Here is a 19,088-nt window from a genome sequence, read left to right as displayed (position 1 = left end):
AGAAATCGGAATTAAAGTACGAAAAATAGTGAAAATTAAGAAGTGAAGAGAATGGAAAAAAAGAAAACGAGGATTACGAGAACGAAGAATGTAGAGGAATAAAAAAAATGTAGGAATAGAGAAATGAAGAAACGAAGTAGCGAATAAACGAAGAATAAGGAATGAAAGAAGTGGTAGAATACAAAAATACTGGAACACAGATACGAAGAAACGAATAAAACGGAGGAATAAACAAATCCACGAGCAAAGCAACGGGAAAAAAAGGAACGAGGAAATGCAGATGCAGAGGAATAACAAAATGCGGGATCAAAAACACGACGAAACAGAGGAATCGTAGAACTTAGAAACGAAGAAACGGAGAACTGTAGGAATAGACCAACAAACGTGAAAAATATACCTAGTTGGTCCTACGTATTTCCGTCAACAATTTCCCGATAACGAAGAAGTTAAAATTTTTACTTGTATACATTTGATCAAGCGTAAAGTTTGGTCGATCACGTTACGGAAATAGTGGTTCATAAATTTTCATAAATCAGCATGGTTAACGTATGCAAACGATAACCTTGGCGACCTGACATGGTTGAGGAACAAAGACGCACACCTTTCCTCGTGTTTGATCAGCGGTTCGAGTTCCCAGTTTAGCGTCTCCTCGCGCGACTCGCGTTATCCACGATTTTCAGATTAGAAAATACGCGGTGTATTTCTCCGTGGAAATTATCCAGTTGAAGTAGCTTCCAGTGTGAACGCACAAGATGGCGCACAAGAAGAGAAAGCAGCCGCGAATGATCTCCGTTTTCGTACCTGACGATGTACGTTTCCGAGTTGTACGGATCACATATTCGGTATTTTGTGGAAAGTCTTGTTATGGTCGCTATGGAATACTTTCGATAGAAGGAAAAGAGAGGGGGGGGGGGGACGCACTATCGCTTAAAAGTATTTGATCGCGTACTTAATAAAATTGAACATTTCTTTTTATTCGTTAGAATCACGTAATGGCGTCTTTGACCTGACAGAGATTTTTTATTAAAAATTGTTGTTGGGAAATCGGTAAAGTTACATAGATTATTGGAGTAGATGTAAGGAAGATATACTGTAAGATGTTGTGTATGTTCGAAGTTGGAGAAGATAAGATGTAAGGTGATGTTGTGTAGTTAGAAGTTATGGCAACGGGAAACATGTAAACCCCTAGGGGAAAACATTAGTAAATGCATATATTGATTATTAATTTCTTGATAATAATAACCAGACTATCGTTTTTGTTATCAATTTCTTATCTTGTGTTTGAAGTAATGAAATAATTTGGAAGATAGCGTACGTAGATAACTTGGCAAATATAAACAGAAACGCTGATATTTTTACATTTTTTATGTATACGTAACTTTTGTCACATTTGCATTCATATTTTATCGATGTTCCCGAGGAATAGGAATATTTTTTTTTTTTTTGTGGTATAAATATTAACATTTTAGAATTTTGATTTTAAATAAATCACTAATAGTATGTTATGATAGATACAAAATGAAGAAGTTTGGAAGAATACATTTAGATATGCTTTTCGATAAAGTTACGATAATCAGTAAGAAAATTTGAGTCGTTTATTTTTTTTAACTCTTCGTTTCTTTTTGTGTTTCAGGTATGTATCATCTGTTCAGTTTGATGCGACTTGACTCAACTTCGGGAAAAAAAGATAACAATTAATACTTTAATTCTCTACGCCGTGAAAATACATCGGTAACTCGCTTATCATTATGTTATTAATATTATTAAATAACTCGTCAGACATTCATTCATCGCTTACTTTCAAACAATATTTCCTAACGAAGCACGTTTACATTTCCGGTAAGTATCTTTCACATTTTAAACCTGCGATTCTTTTAATCGAGTTTACGTTAACTTTTCTAGTAATTGTTTCGATATTCAGTTGGGTCGAAAACGTTTTATAATAAATTGCCCGACGCAACTGAAACTATCACGATTCGTTCATGAGAACAGAAATATTAAAGTCAAGATTACCCTACAATCAAACATAGCTACAGTACGGGTTATAACCGAGTTATAAGGGGGCCAATGAGCCCCAATAGACACGTAAACGAAAGGAAGTAAATCGAAAAGGAAATGTAAATCGTATATGCAATGGAGTATGGAAAAACGTATGGAATTTTTAACAAGTGAAAATGATCTTAAAATAAATACAAACAAACAAATATACAGTCAAGATTACGAAATCATAAATTGAATTACATCTGCTTTAATCACAATATAACATCGTTTTAGCAATTGGAGTTCATACTTTCAAGTTTAAATCGATAAAAAGAAGTTATGAATATTATAATATGAGTAAAGATACGAATACTAATTGGTTCTCAATTCTATTAAATTGTTTGGAGAAAGTGTTTCAAAATGATCGAAACCAAGGTCGGCAAGATCGAAACCAGTCACAACAACCATTACCAAAATAGCTACATTCTGTGCTTTATAGCGCCTGCCGCTGCGAGTGCACTGTTCTTATAACCTTCATGAGTTAATCCCACGCACTTTCGGCCATAAACTTGGACATTGGGAGTCATTTCTTTCTCATTCGCTTCGCTCGTCACTTTCCGTGCTTCAGTTTTCCATTTTTGCTGTCTGAAGTATATGAGAGGATTATGTTTTTCTTAATGTTCAATTAATTTATGTTTCTTTTGATAATTTGTTTTCCAATACATACTCAACACTCAATCAAAAATCATCTCTGTTAATTTGAACGTTCTTAATAATATATTTCTAGTTACAATTATGTAATTATTATCAGGAATCTTATCTAAGTGTAATACTAATTTTATCCTGTCCGTATCAATTAATTCAATATATTATAAAAGTTATCTGCTTTCCTTTTATCGGTAAATCAGTCGTTTCAGCAGTTGGTATAACTGGTATCTCTACTTCCCTTTATCCTTGCGTTCGCTTCAATATCGATTGTTGGTAAGTGCGTACGATAGCATTTTACTGCGAAGTTACATTTTGTCTTTCCGTTATGAATTTCTTTTAATCTTTAGACGACTAAATTATTTGGTATAAGTTAATGTTGAATGTAGCTGCCGTAAGACTCGGTTATTTAATTTGGTCTCTGTTTCTCGAATTCGTATTCGACATTTGAAAACAATTATTTTTTTTGCGACGCACATGAATTTCTAACCAGTTTCCATAAAAAGAATAATCTGCCATGTGAATAAAGGCCAGAATTAATTACAGCAGATTTCTTTGAATTTCTCTGTATTTCGATCATGACAATCTTCAATTTTTAAACGTTGCATATCGCATTGAAATATTTATGTGCGTGCGTTAGTGCTCATAGTTACGTGAAAAAATATAGACTCTCTGTAGAAATTATAGTTCCCATTCTTAACTCAATGTCATCGTGTAACACGATTGAAGGTCTTCATAATGATATCTGTTACTACATGTGTTCTTATGAAATGCGCTTTCTTTGGAAATGTTTTATAACAATATTAGCTATCCTTGCCTCTACCTTTTTTTTTAGCGACTTTATGACCAATTTTCTCGTACTTATTGTCTAATATTATTGTCGATTACTGCACGCTTTAAATCTGTTATCATACCCATAACGTTGCACAAATATTCATCTACCGAAGTACTTTGGCGTTTCTTTCTCGCTTACGCGAGATAACTCAATTCTGAAGATCTGTTATAAGTCTTAAACAATCATCCTCCTCAACGTGATCATTCTCTCTGACAAGCCTAATTCGCGACGATAATTGCTAATCGCTTATTACGAAACTCCAAGCCACTTTACGTGAATCATGAACAAAAATTGTCTTCCCTTTAAATCACTCTTTAAATCAGGAAATCCAAAGCAAGGCGCGTACTTTTGAAAGAATAAACGTATCGATTCGATTTATTCAATAATTTATAGTCATTGATTTAGAACTCTAGTTTAGTTGTAATAGTCATCGCTTTTGAAACTTAGAGAACAGGTTGAGGACTTGGAAGGTACTTTAATATACCAAATGTTAGAGTATATAGGAACAGAATTAATTTCTACAAATAATAATTAAACATTCATAGTAAATTATTGTGAGATACAATGTATACAATACAATGTATATTGAATCGATCCGCCATTAATATTGTTGGGCACCACTGGCTCGGTGCGCGCCACAACTACGCTGCGCATGCGCGAATGGAGGAGTTTTGGGACTATGTCGTTTAGGCGTAGGAAAATCCTCGCGTCGTTCGTGGGTCGCGTAGTAGTACATGAGCAACACGTTTTCGAATAATTAATTGTTATATAGTTACATGCGTTAGTTGCAACATGTATTCCCAAACCTGGAACGCGAATAGCTAAATATCTAACAATTATATAATAAATACAAGGTTTATAAATATTATTCGAAGCAGATCCTTGAACGCGGACTTTCCACAGTGCTTTCAGTAAAGCAGTTTAAGGATTACCGGCCGATTATCTTGCAATTAGTCACGCTTTGATAACAGAGAAAACAATATACAGGAAAAATTGCTCCTAATGCTACTGTATATTCGTGAGCTCTTTATATTGTATGACACATTTTCCTAAAATTAATTGTTTAACTTAAACTGCTGTATACAGAGTAGCAGAGTATTATATAGAGTTCGCTTTTATAACATTTTTTTCAAGTATCATTTATAAACGTTAATTACGTAATTAAATATGAATGTTATAAAATTAATTGCTTAATTTACAGATTATATTACACGAAGTTGAACACTTTTTGAAGCACCATCTTGGATTTCGCAGTCTTTAGTTGTATTTAGATAGGAATCTATTTCTCTCTGGATGGGAAGCCTTCCTTAATCCAGCATTAACTTTAATTAGTTTTTATCGTGGACCTAAGAATATAGGGACCGGAGCATTTCTACCAGGGAAAGATAGTACTAGCGGTAAGGAAATGTCTATTTCCGTGATTTGCATAAATGTTACCTTTGATTGGGTGACACTTAATGAACGCGTAGTTTTTAAAACATTGAACGTGTTGGCCTCGTTGTGATTGGTCTGTAAACATACGCAGAAGTCGAATCCAACCGACGCTTGCTGAAGATTTCTACCAATTTTTTAAATAACTCAAAATCAACAAAAAGTAGCATTTAAGATAATTGCGAAAAAAATGGTTAAATCATTTTTTTTTTCTCATGAAATCTCATTCTTATCAGTTAACTAAGTCAACGGTCATAATTTATTACAAAAAAAAAAAAGTAGCACTCGACTTCAAACAACTCTAAAATCGACAATTTTCGAAATTTGGAAAAATCCTGATGTAACTCCAAAAAGTGTTCGACTTCGTGTAGCATAACTTTGAAATCAATCGATTAATTCTATAAAAATTTTCTAACAAGACAATATCATATAAACGTTCATATTTAATTACTTTACGAATACAACGTTCGTAAAGAAAGCTTGACGAAATTTTGTACACGTGAACTTCCCAGAATGCTCTGTGTACAACAGTTTAAATTAAATAATTCGTTTTAGCGAAAGGGTATAGTCGGGTTTGGGGGTCAAAGGTGCCCTTGGACCGATTTCGATTCGCGATGATGTATTTTGATAGGTTATCAAAAAAGACTAATCTGTGCCAAGTTTCGAGTCCCTATCTCGACGGATGGGTGAGTAAACAAGAAAAAACAAAAATCACGTTTTTGACCAATTTCTCTTGTCCTGCTGCATGAAAAATTTAAAAAAAAAATCAGAGATATTTCAGTCAGCGAGGCACACGTTCCAGAATTTTTTCAGATTTTTCAGTTCAAAATCCGAACTGTGAAAAATAAAAAACGCAAAAAATCGATGAAAAATGCCGATTTTGCATTTGTCATAGAATGTCACGAGCTGGTAAACGTATAATGGCATCAGGAGCAATGTCTTCTGCATATTGTTTTCCCTTCTATCGAAATGTCACTAAGTTAATCGATGGGCAAACCGAGACAAGAACCAACACGAGTTTGGCTCGCGGCAAAATTCTTGGGAGATGTTGGTGTGAGTAACGCGGCTCCAATATTGCCTATTCCGTATTGGTCGTTATCTCTTCACACGCACGGAACAATCTGTCGTAATCGTTGTCTTCGTTCTGGTCGTCGTCATCAAACTCATTCTCCTTGATTGTAACGCCGTCGACGACGCCGCTTGATCGCTAGTATTATAACATCGAAACGTGTACATCAATGTTGATTCGGTGCTAAGGCTTCCGTTGAAAAATTCTTAGTGCCTTTCAACGAATCTTCCGCGCCGCAATTCCGTGGTATCTGTGCGATAACTGTACGCGTCGAATATAACTTTAAATAACGGTGACGTATAGTTGGACAACGTGTATCCGCAAGCATAGTTGGGATACAGAAGCGAAAAAGTGATACTCGTGTTTAAACAAACAAAAAAATCGTTCCGCCATCTTTGAGAAAAATGAGTGCCACTGCAATGACTAGAGCGGTAAGTCGTAGTAATATTCGTTTAGAATCGACATTTATGCCGTGCGACTCTTAGGTTAGTTCCACTTACCATCCGCCTTTCCACCGATCAGATAGAGAACAATTTTTTACGACAGTCTTACTAGAGATCGAGTATCTCACGTTGCGTTCGAGACATAACGAATCGAGTGCTTCGCTTCTGTCTAAAATGAAAAATTAACCGAACCGTAACTTCACGAATGTATCGCACTTCCGAAGATTAGAAGAGCGTACTCTTCGAGTGGACCAGAATTTAGTAGTTTTCTAGCTGATCGCACACATAATCTAATCTCAATTTGCGCTATACGTCACGCCGAGGTACGCCATGTGTAGATACAGATGTAGAATGACTTATCTGCTGAGCGCGGCTGTTTAAAAACATGCTGTTTCCAGAACTATCCGTTCGCGTGCGGTTAATCTTCAGCGCCACGCCAATGGTGAAAATCATTAGCAGATTTCATTAAATTCTGTACAAGGAAATCACAGTTTTTAAGAATTTACCGTTGCAAACATTGCTCCAGCGCTGTCGTCGTAACTTCTGAATTAAGCAGAATTTATTTTGTCTTAACAAATCCTGCATTTTCATAACGATTCTCTAGAGTTATCGAGCAATCATCGAAGTTCAACAATATGCGTTGTATCTTGCATCATAGCATAAGTAGAGCGCTAGTGACTTTTATTAAGACTTGCTTTGAGGTCCCTGGGACCGAAACTCAAAATCAACTAACATAGAGGAGAAGTATTGAAATTGTAGCAGTAAAACATCGTATATTTCTTATTTGGTATCAATTTGTACGGAAATATTGAAAATGATGGCTTCCGATGCCTCTTAAATCATTTTCCAAGAACAAATTAATTCATTCGACCTCTTCATAATTCGTTAAATTCGTTATATGAATGCATTTAATCAACAATAATTGCTTCTCATATTCGGGAACATCACTTTAAAAAAAAAAAAAGAGCATTGGAATATCAATATGAAATTTCGAGACGCAATAAAAATTAATATCTTCGAATTAATGCTCCAGGTTCAACGGTACATTAAAATACATTAAACCCCTCCGTTCATAAAGTACGTATTTACGATCAATTGAAGTTTATTTGTGTCAAATAGTGTCCAATCCAGCACCAAGGTTAAAGTTCTCTTTCGTTGCAATCCATCTTTCTGTTTCACCTTCAAATTACCTCTCTAACATTAAGATTTGTATGTTTTTTTTTTTTATTTTATTTCTATTCCTATAGCTCATTGCTAGACTGTGGTTTGTTTCCGTTCAATCATCTTTCCATGCTCCTTGTAATTAGGGAAATACCACACATAACCATAATCAACTTTTTACCCGATCAATGACTTGTACACGAACAAAAGAGTTTAAAGGTCACATCCTCGCCAAGTTCCCCTCGAGAACTTAATAACGTTAAGTGCTCCGTAGCACTGTAGCACGAATTTTAAATTATAATTTATTATCAATGCAAATGTCAAATAATTGAATTGTGAGCTTGCTATGCTTTCAGTCTGGATATTTATATTTAGCGATTTGTAAGTAGGGTCGCCGAAGGATAGAATTCCTGCTTTGATTGGTCATCAAGCAACCATCTTAATATTGTCCATCGCAAGCATGCTTTTTTAAAACCCAAATGGAAGTTCGATAAAGTGTTGTTATATTCGCATCGCAATAATAATCTGTTATTTGTGAGTCTTTCGTACAGTTTATCAAGAGTAGTGGATCATGGATCTTACATTGTCTGACATAAACATTTATATTTGAAAATTGGGGATTTCAAGTGGCGTAGCCGTGCGTTAAATTCTAATTCCTGCCACGTATAGCGTTGCAATCTGTTTCCATAGTTAGTCGGTCACGTTGCATGTGACTCGAATGGTAATGGTGTCCAGGACTCCGGAACTCGTGGACCTAAAAATCTATCCGATATCAAGTTTACTTTCATCCGCGATAAAGTAATCTCGATGTTATGATTCTAATGTAAGTATTTGTAAATCTCTGGCCAAACGCCACGTGCTCGTAATTTCTAATTCTTACCTCGTATAGCGTTACTATCTGTTTTCAGAGCTTGTCGGTCACGTTGCATGCGACACAAAAATGGTAATAATGGTAAAAATGGTCCTGGGAGTCTTAGAACTCCATAATCTGTGGAGAGTACGTTTGGATGTTAGATGTAGTTTACATTATTGATAGAAAGTAGCGCAGATATATTGTCCAATGATTATTTGTGTTTATTGAACTGAAGTACCGACCTAGTGAAGTTCCAGTGGTTGCGGGGCGACCTCTCCGTTTCAAACTAATGATTTTCGGAATTGCTTTCAAGCGAACCTCCGAAATCGGTAATATTAGTAATGGTAGAATTCGCTGAACCGTTCTTTTATTCTTTCGTTTTCATTCTACTCGTGTTTCATTCTTATCTTTTCCTTATCATTCTTTTTTAGTTGCTCTCGTTTTTTTTATCACTATCGCTATTACCAATTTGCAGAAGGGTATATCAAAAGTGGATTTAAAAAGCATTAACGCGTTTCATTCGGTATGAGCAGATAAACACGTTACCGAATCCGACCTGTGCACTTTGTCAAGGAATATAAGATGAAATTAGAGAAGTGAAACGAATTAAATTTTTTAAATTTGTAATACTTTTACTATTATTTACACCATTTTAAATTTTTTAACTTCTTCTTGCTACCGTAAATTAAAATTTGGTTAGAACAATTGAAAGAAAAATGGTTAAACAATATTTCTATATTGTTTTCCAATGTTGTCACTGGTAGCATCCAAAATAATATATCGAAATGAAGTTAACTAGTCTTTATATATTATATAATCCATACATTTACCATAATCGATCATTTTCCAAATTTGAAAAAGTTCTTCGATACGTTAAGTATCCCGACGAATCACAACATGTTCAAGTTTCATCGGATTTCAAAATTTGCCACGTTTTATGTAGAGGGACTTTACGATAAATTGTTCCATCTAAAAAAAGAAATACTTATTCGAGACACGTTGTTATTCCTTCCCATAATGCAGAGCAAAACTAAACACAGGTATATGAGGAGGATCCCTCCTTTGCTAAGTCGGCTTCAGTTTGACAAATTGTAGTAGCTTTAAGATAACAGGTAAGATAAACGCCTCGGTTGTAGTGAAGGTGGTCTTACATCAGATTGTTGTCAAAGTGTCAAGCCTCGTTCTCTCGAACGATTCAAAACAGTGCTTTAGCACAGTGCTTCCCAACCATTGCATCGTGCTATACTTCCAAGAGGTTTCATTTAAATTTCAAACTTTTTCGAGTAGCGTAGATTATGTTAATATCGCAAAGAAAATTTTCGCTGATTTATATAATATCATATTAAAACAGTGCTTTAGCACAGTGCTTCCCAACCATTGCATCGTGCTATACTTCCAAGAGGTTTCATTTAAATTTCAAACTTTTTCGAGTAGCGTAGTTTATGTTAATATCGCAAAGAAAATTTTCGCTGATTTATATAATATCGTATTAAAATAGTGTCTTGGCACGGTGCTTTCCAACCATTATTGCATCGTGCTATACTTCCAAGAGGTTTCATTTAAATTTCAAACTTTTTCGAGTAGCGTAGATTATGTTAATATTGCAAAGAAAATTTTCACTGATTTATATAATATCAAAATAGTGTCTTAGCACAGTGCTTTCCAACTACTATCCGCACACTTGCAAGAAACGCGTGGAACAATATAATATATTCGAGTATTTCAGAGTATTTTTGAGTAGCAGTTGAGAGAAACTCTTCAGTAGGTATTCCTCTACAAATTCATCCCTGGATACTGACTTAAATAATAGTGAATTATAGGCCTGAGAAATAGAAAGTTTTCATCAATATTGATTGAATTTTAACAAAATAATGGAAGTTTGAATATGGAGCACGTTTCAAAATACTTTTGGCCCGATGCTCAAACCAAATATTCCACTGTGCGATGGTAAAACTGTCGATACAGTTTATTTATTTATCAATTAAGATAATATTTTGCGTACCAATATATCATACAAGTTTGCAGTAATTACTTGAGCGTGAATACTTGTGCGAGTCACTGTATGCGTAAGGTTCGATAGAAACTTATATAATATCGATCACATTGTATGCTCGAAATCGAAATTGATCAAAAATCAAATTCTCATGGGTCGCCTTTGGCGGTTGTTACTGCATAGTAGTACGCGCAACGATTAATCGTGATCCTTGAGGCGTGACTAAAGGTTTCAGAGTAGTAGAAAAATGATGGTTATAACAGGATACCTTTGCTTGGGTTATGAAGAAGTTTTGTAAGATTACCATAAACGCCTTTGCCACCCTCTGCCACGAACAAAGTAGGGAGAATAGTTTTGCGTCCCTCTTCGAGGGCCGAAGAAATGTTGCGATGGTGACTGATGATTCTTTGAGGAGAGAAGAGTAGGAGAAAGTATAAAGAAAGTCAGGCGCGTACCAAGTTGCATCTCGTATTTTTCGTTTTGTTTTCAAACAAATGAATTCTTTCGAAACTACGTAAAGCTAGACTACTCGTATCAAGAGATGAGATATAGGCTTGGTTACTTGTTTCTCAATTTCGCGACGCAGCGCGTAAAGTTGAGAATTCTTTAACGCTAAACCTACCGACGTTCGTTTCTAACTATTTCTATCGTGATGGGACAGATGTTATGGGACTAGTCTTAGAGACACCCTTCCTAATTAAATGCAAAAATATTTTACCGTGGAAGTAAATTGAATAATGCTCGAAACAATTGTATATAATTCATGCATAGCATATAAGTGTATATAATAACTGTATAAAAAAAATTTGAAAACGGTCAATTTGACCAGTCGTGGCGGGTTTAGTGTTGATCACGTTGATCGCCATGTCACCCATACATGGATGACAGTGATTTTCACTCAAGAACTAGAAGGATTAATCCTGAAAGTTAGATGTCACAGGAGATGAATCTAAATGAGGTTCTTGAATTTTGATGTAATTACAAAACTAAATACCACGATAAATGTTTCGTTACCTAGAGTCTGATAGTCTAAATGATATTTAATTTTAGCAGAAATTTTCAAGAATATTCGTTTGGCAGTCAACGTGTTAAAAGAGCACCTCTGTGCCGTTAGTGTCCAGCAGTAAAAGTGCAAACACCGAGTACGAGACAAATTCTGGCTCATTAGCGGCAAGGAAACATCGAGTACCCAGTAATTATGTTGACGGAGACAAAGACAGCCGTATAATAAATCGGTGTACGGTATTGCCGGCGTTATATTGGAGATATTATCGGTACACGAGTGTCTCTTTCCGTCAATCGGCCGTCCATCGGATTCCTTCGAGCTGCTGACCTATGAACCCCTTGGGTGGATTCGCGATTCTTGCATTAACCTTCCCCGCCGTCAGCCACATCCGGCTCGTTAACATTTTTTTAATCGCCAGTCGGGAGTCCGAAACTCGACAACGTCTTCACTGTTGCCACGATGCACGCGGCTGATTCGCATCGCATACGTTTACAGCCCTTTATTGCCGGTGAATTCAAAGAGACGTTTTCTTCATTTGTCAACCACCACCACGACCCTCCTTGATACGCCTACCTATTCCGGGGTGAGAAAGGACCGTCGCCCCGCTGCAAGTAAGTTCGGATCCTTCTTTCCGTGACCATCGGAACACCAGAGACATCATATTTCTCAAATCGTTGTTATCGCTTCAACCAGCAGCTTCCTTAAAAAGTGTTCGAAGGTTAGAAGAATATCTCATTTTCATTACATAGTTTTCGAAGCGCGCAATGTTTCTCCAAAGATTAACTGTCGCGGCCGATTCCTTTCTTAAACTGCCGGGGAAACGGATTTAAAATTTAGCGGACAGCCACCGTTAGATCGAACGATTCTGTCCTCCCGTGTGAAATGTCTTCTGGAAATATTTTGACGTCGAGGAAGATCCTCTGATCGATGCCCGTTCCCTAGAGATTGCATCGTGAATTGCAGTTTCGTGTCGGATTCTCGCAGAATCGCAGCTCGCGACGAATCAAAGCGTTCCTAACATCTGTTCCTTTCTGTAGTTTGTGGCATATTTTGCGACTTTCCACAATCACGTGTTGTAACCATGCAAATATTATAGACAGAGTCGAGGAGCCCGACCGATGGCCGTGCAACACCTAAAAAGAGAAATAAACGCGATGCGCTACCTGTCTCTGTCGATCTTAACATTTTCACATCATTTCTATGTTAAAATCGAAATCAGGCTATGGATTTTGTGATACGATTTTCTTTCTTCCAATTTAATTTTACAAGTGTGTCCTTCCTTATCAAACTATATATATTTTGTCAATTCTGAACAGAAATTTTGTATAGATAAGTATTTTTAGCAGGGAATAGAATTTTAATAATGTCTAATAGAATATTAGAATGTTAAACAACAAACTCTTTCCTTCTAAAATTCTACATAGTTTCGCAGATGCGGCTCACAAACTCACAAAATATATTATCTACATCTTTCTTACCGTTATTCATCTAGATTCTTTTCAATTTCCATACATTCTTCTACATTCTTTTATGCTCCTGTAAATTTCTTTTTGCAAAACGAAACACATCAAATCCAAGCCTAACCACACCTACTCGTGGTGTATTAAAATGATTATTTCTGATTATCTCGATTCCAAATCAATTTTTTCCCTCTACAAAGCTTAGCCGGATTCTCAAAGCCACGACTACTCGAAAGGAATCCGAGCTCTCCGCGCAGCTTGCGGTGCTTATTATCCCGACATCCAGCATAGTATGTCGTTATTAGCATGGTGGAATCGAGTCTGTCCAAATAATTAACGCTTTCGAAAGTACTTTTCCAAGGGTACCCAGCATGATTAGTTCGGCTATTTAGTCCGACAGTCCTGGACCTTATTTGCACTAATGGCGGCTGTAGGCGTCCATCGTGAACTCGCTGAACACGCAAGACCGGTTTTCTTCAGGGCGTAATTACAAGCTTTGAACCGATCGCGCGGTATCTCAAAAAAATCCACTTGGCAGATCTCGTTGCTTTAATCACAGGCGACATTTTTGTGCGTTTTGGAAAGGAGCGCCGTGTGCTGGTCAAGAATTATTATTAACCTTCTCGGTACCAGGAAGGGTTGCGCGTATTTATTAGTTAAACATTTTTACGGAATCGGATGTCGAAGAGTCTATTTTCCACCTCTTCAAAAATTTATACTAATTAGCTGATATTGTATCGTTAGACGGGGGCTGTAGGATTCCCTGTTTTAATCCTGAGACTTTTAACGCGTCTGCTAGACTAATACTACTGAAAATTTACTGACCACGTGATCTAATATTTGTGTAATTTGCTTTGTTCAGCAAATAACAACATAAAGTTTGCAAAAATGGAAAGTAATTGATTGAAATGTAATATTAAATGAAAATATAGAGAGCGCAACCTGTACGATTTACAAAATATATATTATTGGGTTGTTTGGAAAGACCATGTTGATTTTTGCTAGGTGGTACAGGTATGAATATATCGGATTGGTTGAAAACGAATCACACGTGTACATCCCTTAAAACGTGCAAAAGTTGTGGAACAAAATGGTACTTGTATAATTCAATATAAATATATCAAAATTCCAATGCGCCTTTGAATTTTTCTTGAAAATTGCCACGAACTTTCTGGACAACCCAATAAGTATCAAACAGAGATGGGCAAAACCCTAGACTTCGAATAAATCTGAAGTTTGCCGATGTGTGTCTCGCTTCCTTCTTTGGAAAATGTTCAAAAAAGGAAACGAGACAAACGTATCGGCAAACTTCAGAATTATTCGAAGCCTAAGGTGTTGCCCATCTCTGGTATCAAATCCCTATGATATGCACTTTGTTCCCTTCCTTTTTCAACGGAGTATAAAATCGACAGAAATGAATGTATGCTAACGAAACTTTTTTTCTAAAGATGCATCATGTTTCCAACCATTCCGATAGATTCGTGTCGAAAATTTGGGCGAACTTTCCTGGACAATCTAATACATGCGGTGTTGGGAGTTCGGATATTGCGCCACGGGGATCGAAAAGAGGGGGAGAAAGATAGCGTTACGCCCCTGTTGGGGCGAAGGATCCTGATGGCACCGTCGTCGTTCCCTTTGTAGACGCACCGCCCCTGGCCGCTTGCCTCTGATGTATCCCTCAACATAAATACGCGTCCTCCTCTCCTATCCTCTCCCTCCCCTTTCTCTGATTATATTCCTCCCTCCATCTTTCTCCAGTTGGAGTTGCGTGGATACATTATAGGAATTACATTGATGATACGTCGATGGGACACGAGATAGGGGCTGCTTTGGCTCCAGCCGACATCCACAGTGGCGCAACTATTTTTCATGAGCCCTCCCGAGCGATCCATCTTCCCACCAACGCCCTCCTTCGGTGCTAGGGATCCTCTTCGTTCCCTTCTCCAACCAATCGGTGACAAAACGACGCCAATCGTTTCGCGAGAGGAGACCAACGGAGTTGGACAAACTTAGTTAAGAAGTTAGATCGATGGTGCTAGAATACAGTGCTAATTATTTCATAGGAAACTCTGCTTATAGTTTACTGCTTATAGTTTACTGCTAACCCGTTGCACTCCGAATTTGATGATTTCAGTAGATTTTTGTCGAGCCTCACTCGACGTATGTAGGATCGCAAAGAATTAACCCTTTGCACTCGAGGCCTCCTTTTCTGGTATCTATCAGCTCCTCGAGTTGCTAAGCAACTATTCTATTCTATTGCCGTGAATGCTTAGATCGACTTCAAAGATGTACCCTGACACAGTTAATTGGTTCCCGTAGATATACACTAAATGAAAAATCCTTTAAATAGGTTCCTGATAGATACAGTGTTAAGGACACGTGGAATTTTAATTTCTTCAAGGTGTTCATGTTACAATGTACATAGTCCTCGATGAATTCCAACTTCAGTTTGTTTAGCTGAGGAGCGGCGACTGAAATGTTTACTCTGACGCATCAGCTCGTATTTGTGCTTTGTTTCAGGGAGGTTAATAAAATTTCCTCTGCAAGCCTTTCCTGTCGCCCAGCTTGAAAGACATCCATTACTTAGGCGAACGTAGGCCGTTGATCGCCAGAAGAAACTACTTTTCATTCGATTCCTAAAGGGATTCGCGAACGCGTTTTATTAACTTTCCTCCCCGGCTTTCAAACATCCATCTAAATTTAATCGTTGCACACTTCCAAGTGGAATGTTTCTCAACTTTTACATTATTTGTTGTTCGCAATTTTCACTAATTATACCGTTGATAGGCAGCAGGAGGTTAATATTTATTTAAACAGAACTGTATTGCTATAACTGAGCTAGAAAGCTTTTCAGATCGAAGGAAATATATTTCAGAAATTTTCTTCTGTTTTAACTGGCACATACGTGTAGATTTAGTTTCCGAGTTCTTTTATATATAATCGTTTGAAAATAGTCATTAGAATCTTAAATAAATATATATATATAATTGAATTTACCCAATGTCACGGGTAAATATTAACTTGAACTTGTGTTTATTTCAAATAAAGTAATTCGTCCCTCGAGAGATTAAACACGTAACGCGTCGATCGTAAACTCATCCATATTTTTTAAATTCATTTTCATTTGGTAGGAGTTTCATTTTTATTTCTTGAATGCCGCAACCGCAAGATATTTCTTTCAGAGATTTTCTTCTATGTTTGTTTATTGTTCAAAGTAGAGCTGTGTAGTCTGGCCAAGTTGCCAGGATCGTCCCGTATTTTAAAAGTGTGAAAAATGTACTATGCGGAATGGAGGTATGTTCTGTTAGTGATCGGTGCTCTGTGGCAAGACAGGCGTCCCCAGGATACGCTTCCTCCCCCTCGCCCCGCGTTCCCCAGATCCTGTAGGATCATTAATCAAATTCCCCTTTTAGCTGCGCCTCCCTCTTTCCCCCTCCTTTATCCCCTCCGCATGCGAAGGTTCGGTCGCCATTATTGTACGGCTGCGTGCACGACGCATTAATTAAAATCAGGAAATTAATGCTTTATGCTTTTGGATCTACTCTCTCGACGAGGCGTGCTCGGTCTTTGGAAAGTTGCTTAATTTTTTAAACGAACCCACGGCAATTTAGGCCACCGATCGACTAACGCATCAGCATTCGCGAAAAGAACGTTGCGTTTGCGAATAATTTATAGCTGTTGCATCGTAATCAGATTTTTCCGTTGTTAGGCGTTAGATAGCATCCATGGTTAACCCTTTGTAGAACCTAATGTTCCACAAAGTATATAAAAAATAAAGAGAGATCTACACGTTCGGCACAAGCGCATAATACGTGAAACGTTCCGAGGAATCTTTTCCAAGGCTTTTTCCGGAAGAGCCGAAGTTAGGCGTGACCCATGGGACCCATTAGCGGTCAGCGTCCATCTAGGTCTACCGCAAAGTGTCCAAAACCACTCGTAACTACACGAATACTAAGTAATTTATGAACAGCGGGGCAGGATTTGAGGAACATCATTCGCCACGGTTCCTTCCTTTTATTTACCATGGAGTCGTTTCCTCCGAAGCAACGCGGAAACATTTTTCTTGAGAATTTGTTCGTTCAAGTAGCTGTAAAGGATTTTCCAAAATAATCGTTGTCATTTGTAATAAACCACGAATGGTATGGGGTACATCAGATTTTTACAGTTTAAATGTAAATACACGTGATCGTAATTAAAGAATGACGATGTTTGAGATGTGAAATATGTTCTTCAAGGGTCCATCGTTTATTGAGAGTGTTCTTTTTCATTCTAGTAGATTGTAGGCCAATGTTGGTTATTTATTTATGAATATTTTCACCCAATCTAAATATGCAAGTATTTAAAGATAATTCCAAGTATAGATGTACGTGCTAGCATCCCGGAACTATTTTATCATTATTTTATACAGCAGGCTTGAAGATTTTGTTTAAATATCATCTTCCTCGGTTATTTGTTTTATATTTTATTTGAAAACGTATCCGACATATTTTTCCACCTTCCTTTAACAACTCAATTCTAAACAAATTAAATCGCACGATGAAACGTTATTACGGCATTTTCTCTTAACAGCATTTTCCCTAATGCTACTTTCTACCAGGGTCTCTTCTTCCACGTTTGTTACATCTCTTCTCACGATTTTTTTCCGAGGGGAAAGCAATAGAAAATAATCATTCGTTCGCGGGCTCTCCTCGCTTCTGGCAAAAGAGCTAAGCTGTCGGTAGATCCCCGGTCGGAAAGGAAAGGGTGGCATGAAAATCGAGGATAATACCTGGTCAACCTAACGGTAGAATCACCATTAGGCCTATTTATCGCCCATAGTCAGGTACATCTTAACAAGTTCACTAGCCGAGAAGCGCGGTGCGCTGTAAAGCATTCAATGCACAACTGTCGGTCGAAGAAAGGCAGTGGTGGCGTTATGCCATAACGAGATTACCCACCAATTTGTAAAGATTACTTATTACCGGCAACCCACTCCACCGAGACCCTAGCCGCCATTTGGTATAATTAATCTTTGACTCTTGCTGCATTTATCTTCGAACGCAGCTTCTTTCGTTTGGTATTCGTATGGATTACATATTTCTGTATTTTAGAATAGGTGTATTCCTCGTATTTATTTGCTGCAGAAATTAATTTTCTGTCCTCGCGTTTAATTATTTACAACATTAGATGTGTTATTGTAAAGCAAGAACTAAATGAATGTAAAGAAGAAACAAACGTAGGACTGGTACGTTAGGTGTTGTAGTCAATTTTACGATTTCGTCTTGATTAAAGCAAGGAGTTTCATAAACCTAAGACCACCGTAGGAATCGAGCTTAAATATAAGAAACTAGAATTGGCTAGAACTGGAGAGCAAAAACAACTGCAAAGGCATCGATATTTGAAAAATTTCATTTCAAAATATCAATCATAAATTCGTCGCTATCACTATTCAAATATTTCCGTGTCCATTTTACGTCTTCTAAATTCTAACAAATTAAGATCTACTATTGATTTTTGAAGCTTCCGTTGTACAACTACCTAACTCGAATTAAATATTACATCAATATCAACGCAATCGATCCGATATCGTAACGTTCCCGCGACAATACCCGTTCTTTCCACAAAGAGGTATCCCGGATTCTTCGGAAAGTTGACTCGCCTTTACTGCATGCCATCAGCGACAATGGAGAGTAATTACATTATCACGGCGTTGTATGATCGACATTCGATGCAGCGAGTTATAAAACGTACAGTCATCGGCTCGTGTCCTGCAGAAGCAAAATCTTTTCTGTTAGGAAGACGGATTGATTCGAGATCGACAAGATCGTCGCACCTGTTATTCCAACCTGAAGAAACAATCGAGCGCGAAAATGTTTTCTGAGATAACTAATCGCGATGGGGCACGAGATCTTAACGTTGTGGTTGTTCTACTTTGGACTTTAAAAATTCATACAAGACGCATCGTCTCTGATCGAAGGGACGATCGATATTAGATAACAGCTGCTGGATCATTACCACCATGTAATTGCTGATCTTACGATACGTTGCCTTTCTTTTCAAGTCTCTCTTTTCGCGTCGATTTTTGTTCAAATTAGGTATAGATATTAATTCTGAGCGCTTAGAGCCAGTTGTTTATAATTCTAGATTAGGCAGAAACATGTAATCGTTATTTT

General features: G+C 37.2%; 1 protein-coding gene across 5 annotated transcripts in view; it reads left to right on the top strand.

Moving 5' to 3' along the window:
* LOC128876528 (segmentation protein cap'n'collar) overlaps positions 1-19,088 on the top strand; it is a 98,785-nt gene that overhangs the window by 7,841 nt on the left and 71,856 nt on the right. The window contains exon 1 of one of the 5 annotated variants that reach the window (XM_054122982.1): positions 604-809. The exons of 3 other annotated variants lie outside the window; for them this stretch is intronic. In XM_054122982.1, coding sequence (XP_053978957.1) covers positions 753-809 — 57 coding nt within the window. In that variant the 5' untranslated portion in view covers positions 604-752. Of the gene's footprint in view, positions 1-603; positions 810-6,149; positions 6,452-19,088 lie in introns of those variants that run through there. One more of the 5 variants, XM_054122983.1, reaches the window with a different exon arrangement.

This window comes from Hylaeus volcanicus, chromosome 5 (assembly GCF_026283585.1).
Source record: "Hylaeus volcanicus isolate JK05 chromosome 5, UHH_iyHylVolc1.0_haploid, whole genome shotgun sequence".
Taxonomy (NCBI): domain Eukaryota; kingdom Metazoa; phylum Arthropoda; class Insecta; order Hymenoptera; family Colletidae; genus Hylaeus; species Hylaeus volcanicus.
Note: the sequence above shows the minus strand (reverse complement) of the source record. Positions and strands in the feature narration are given on the sequence as shown.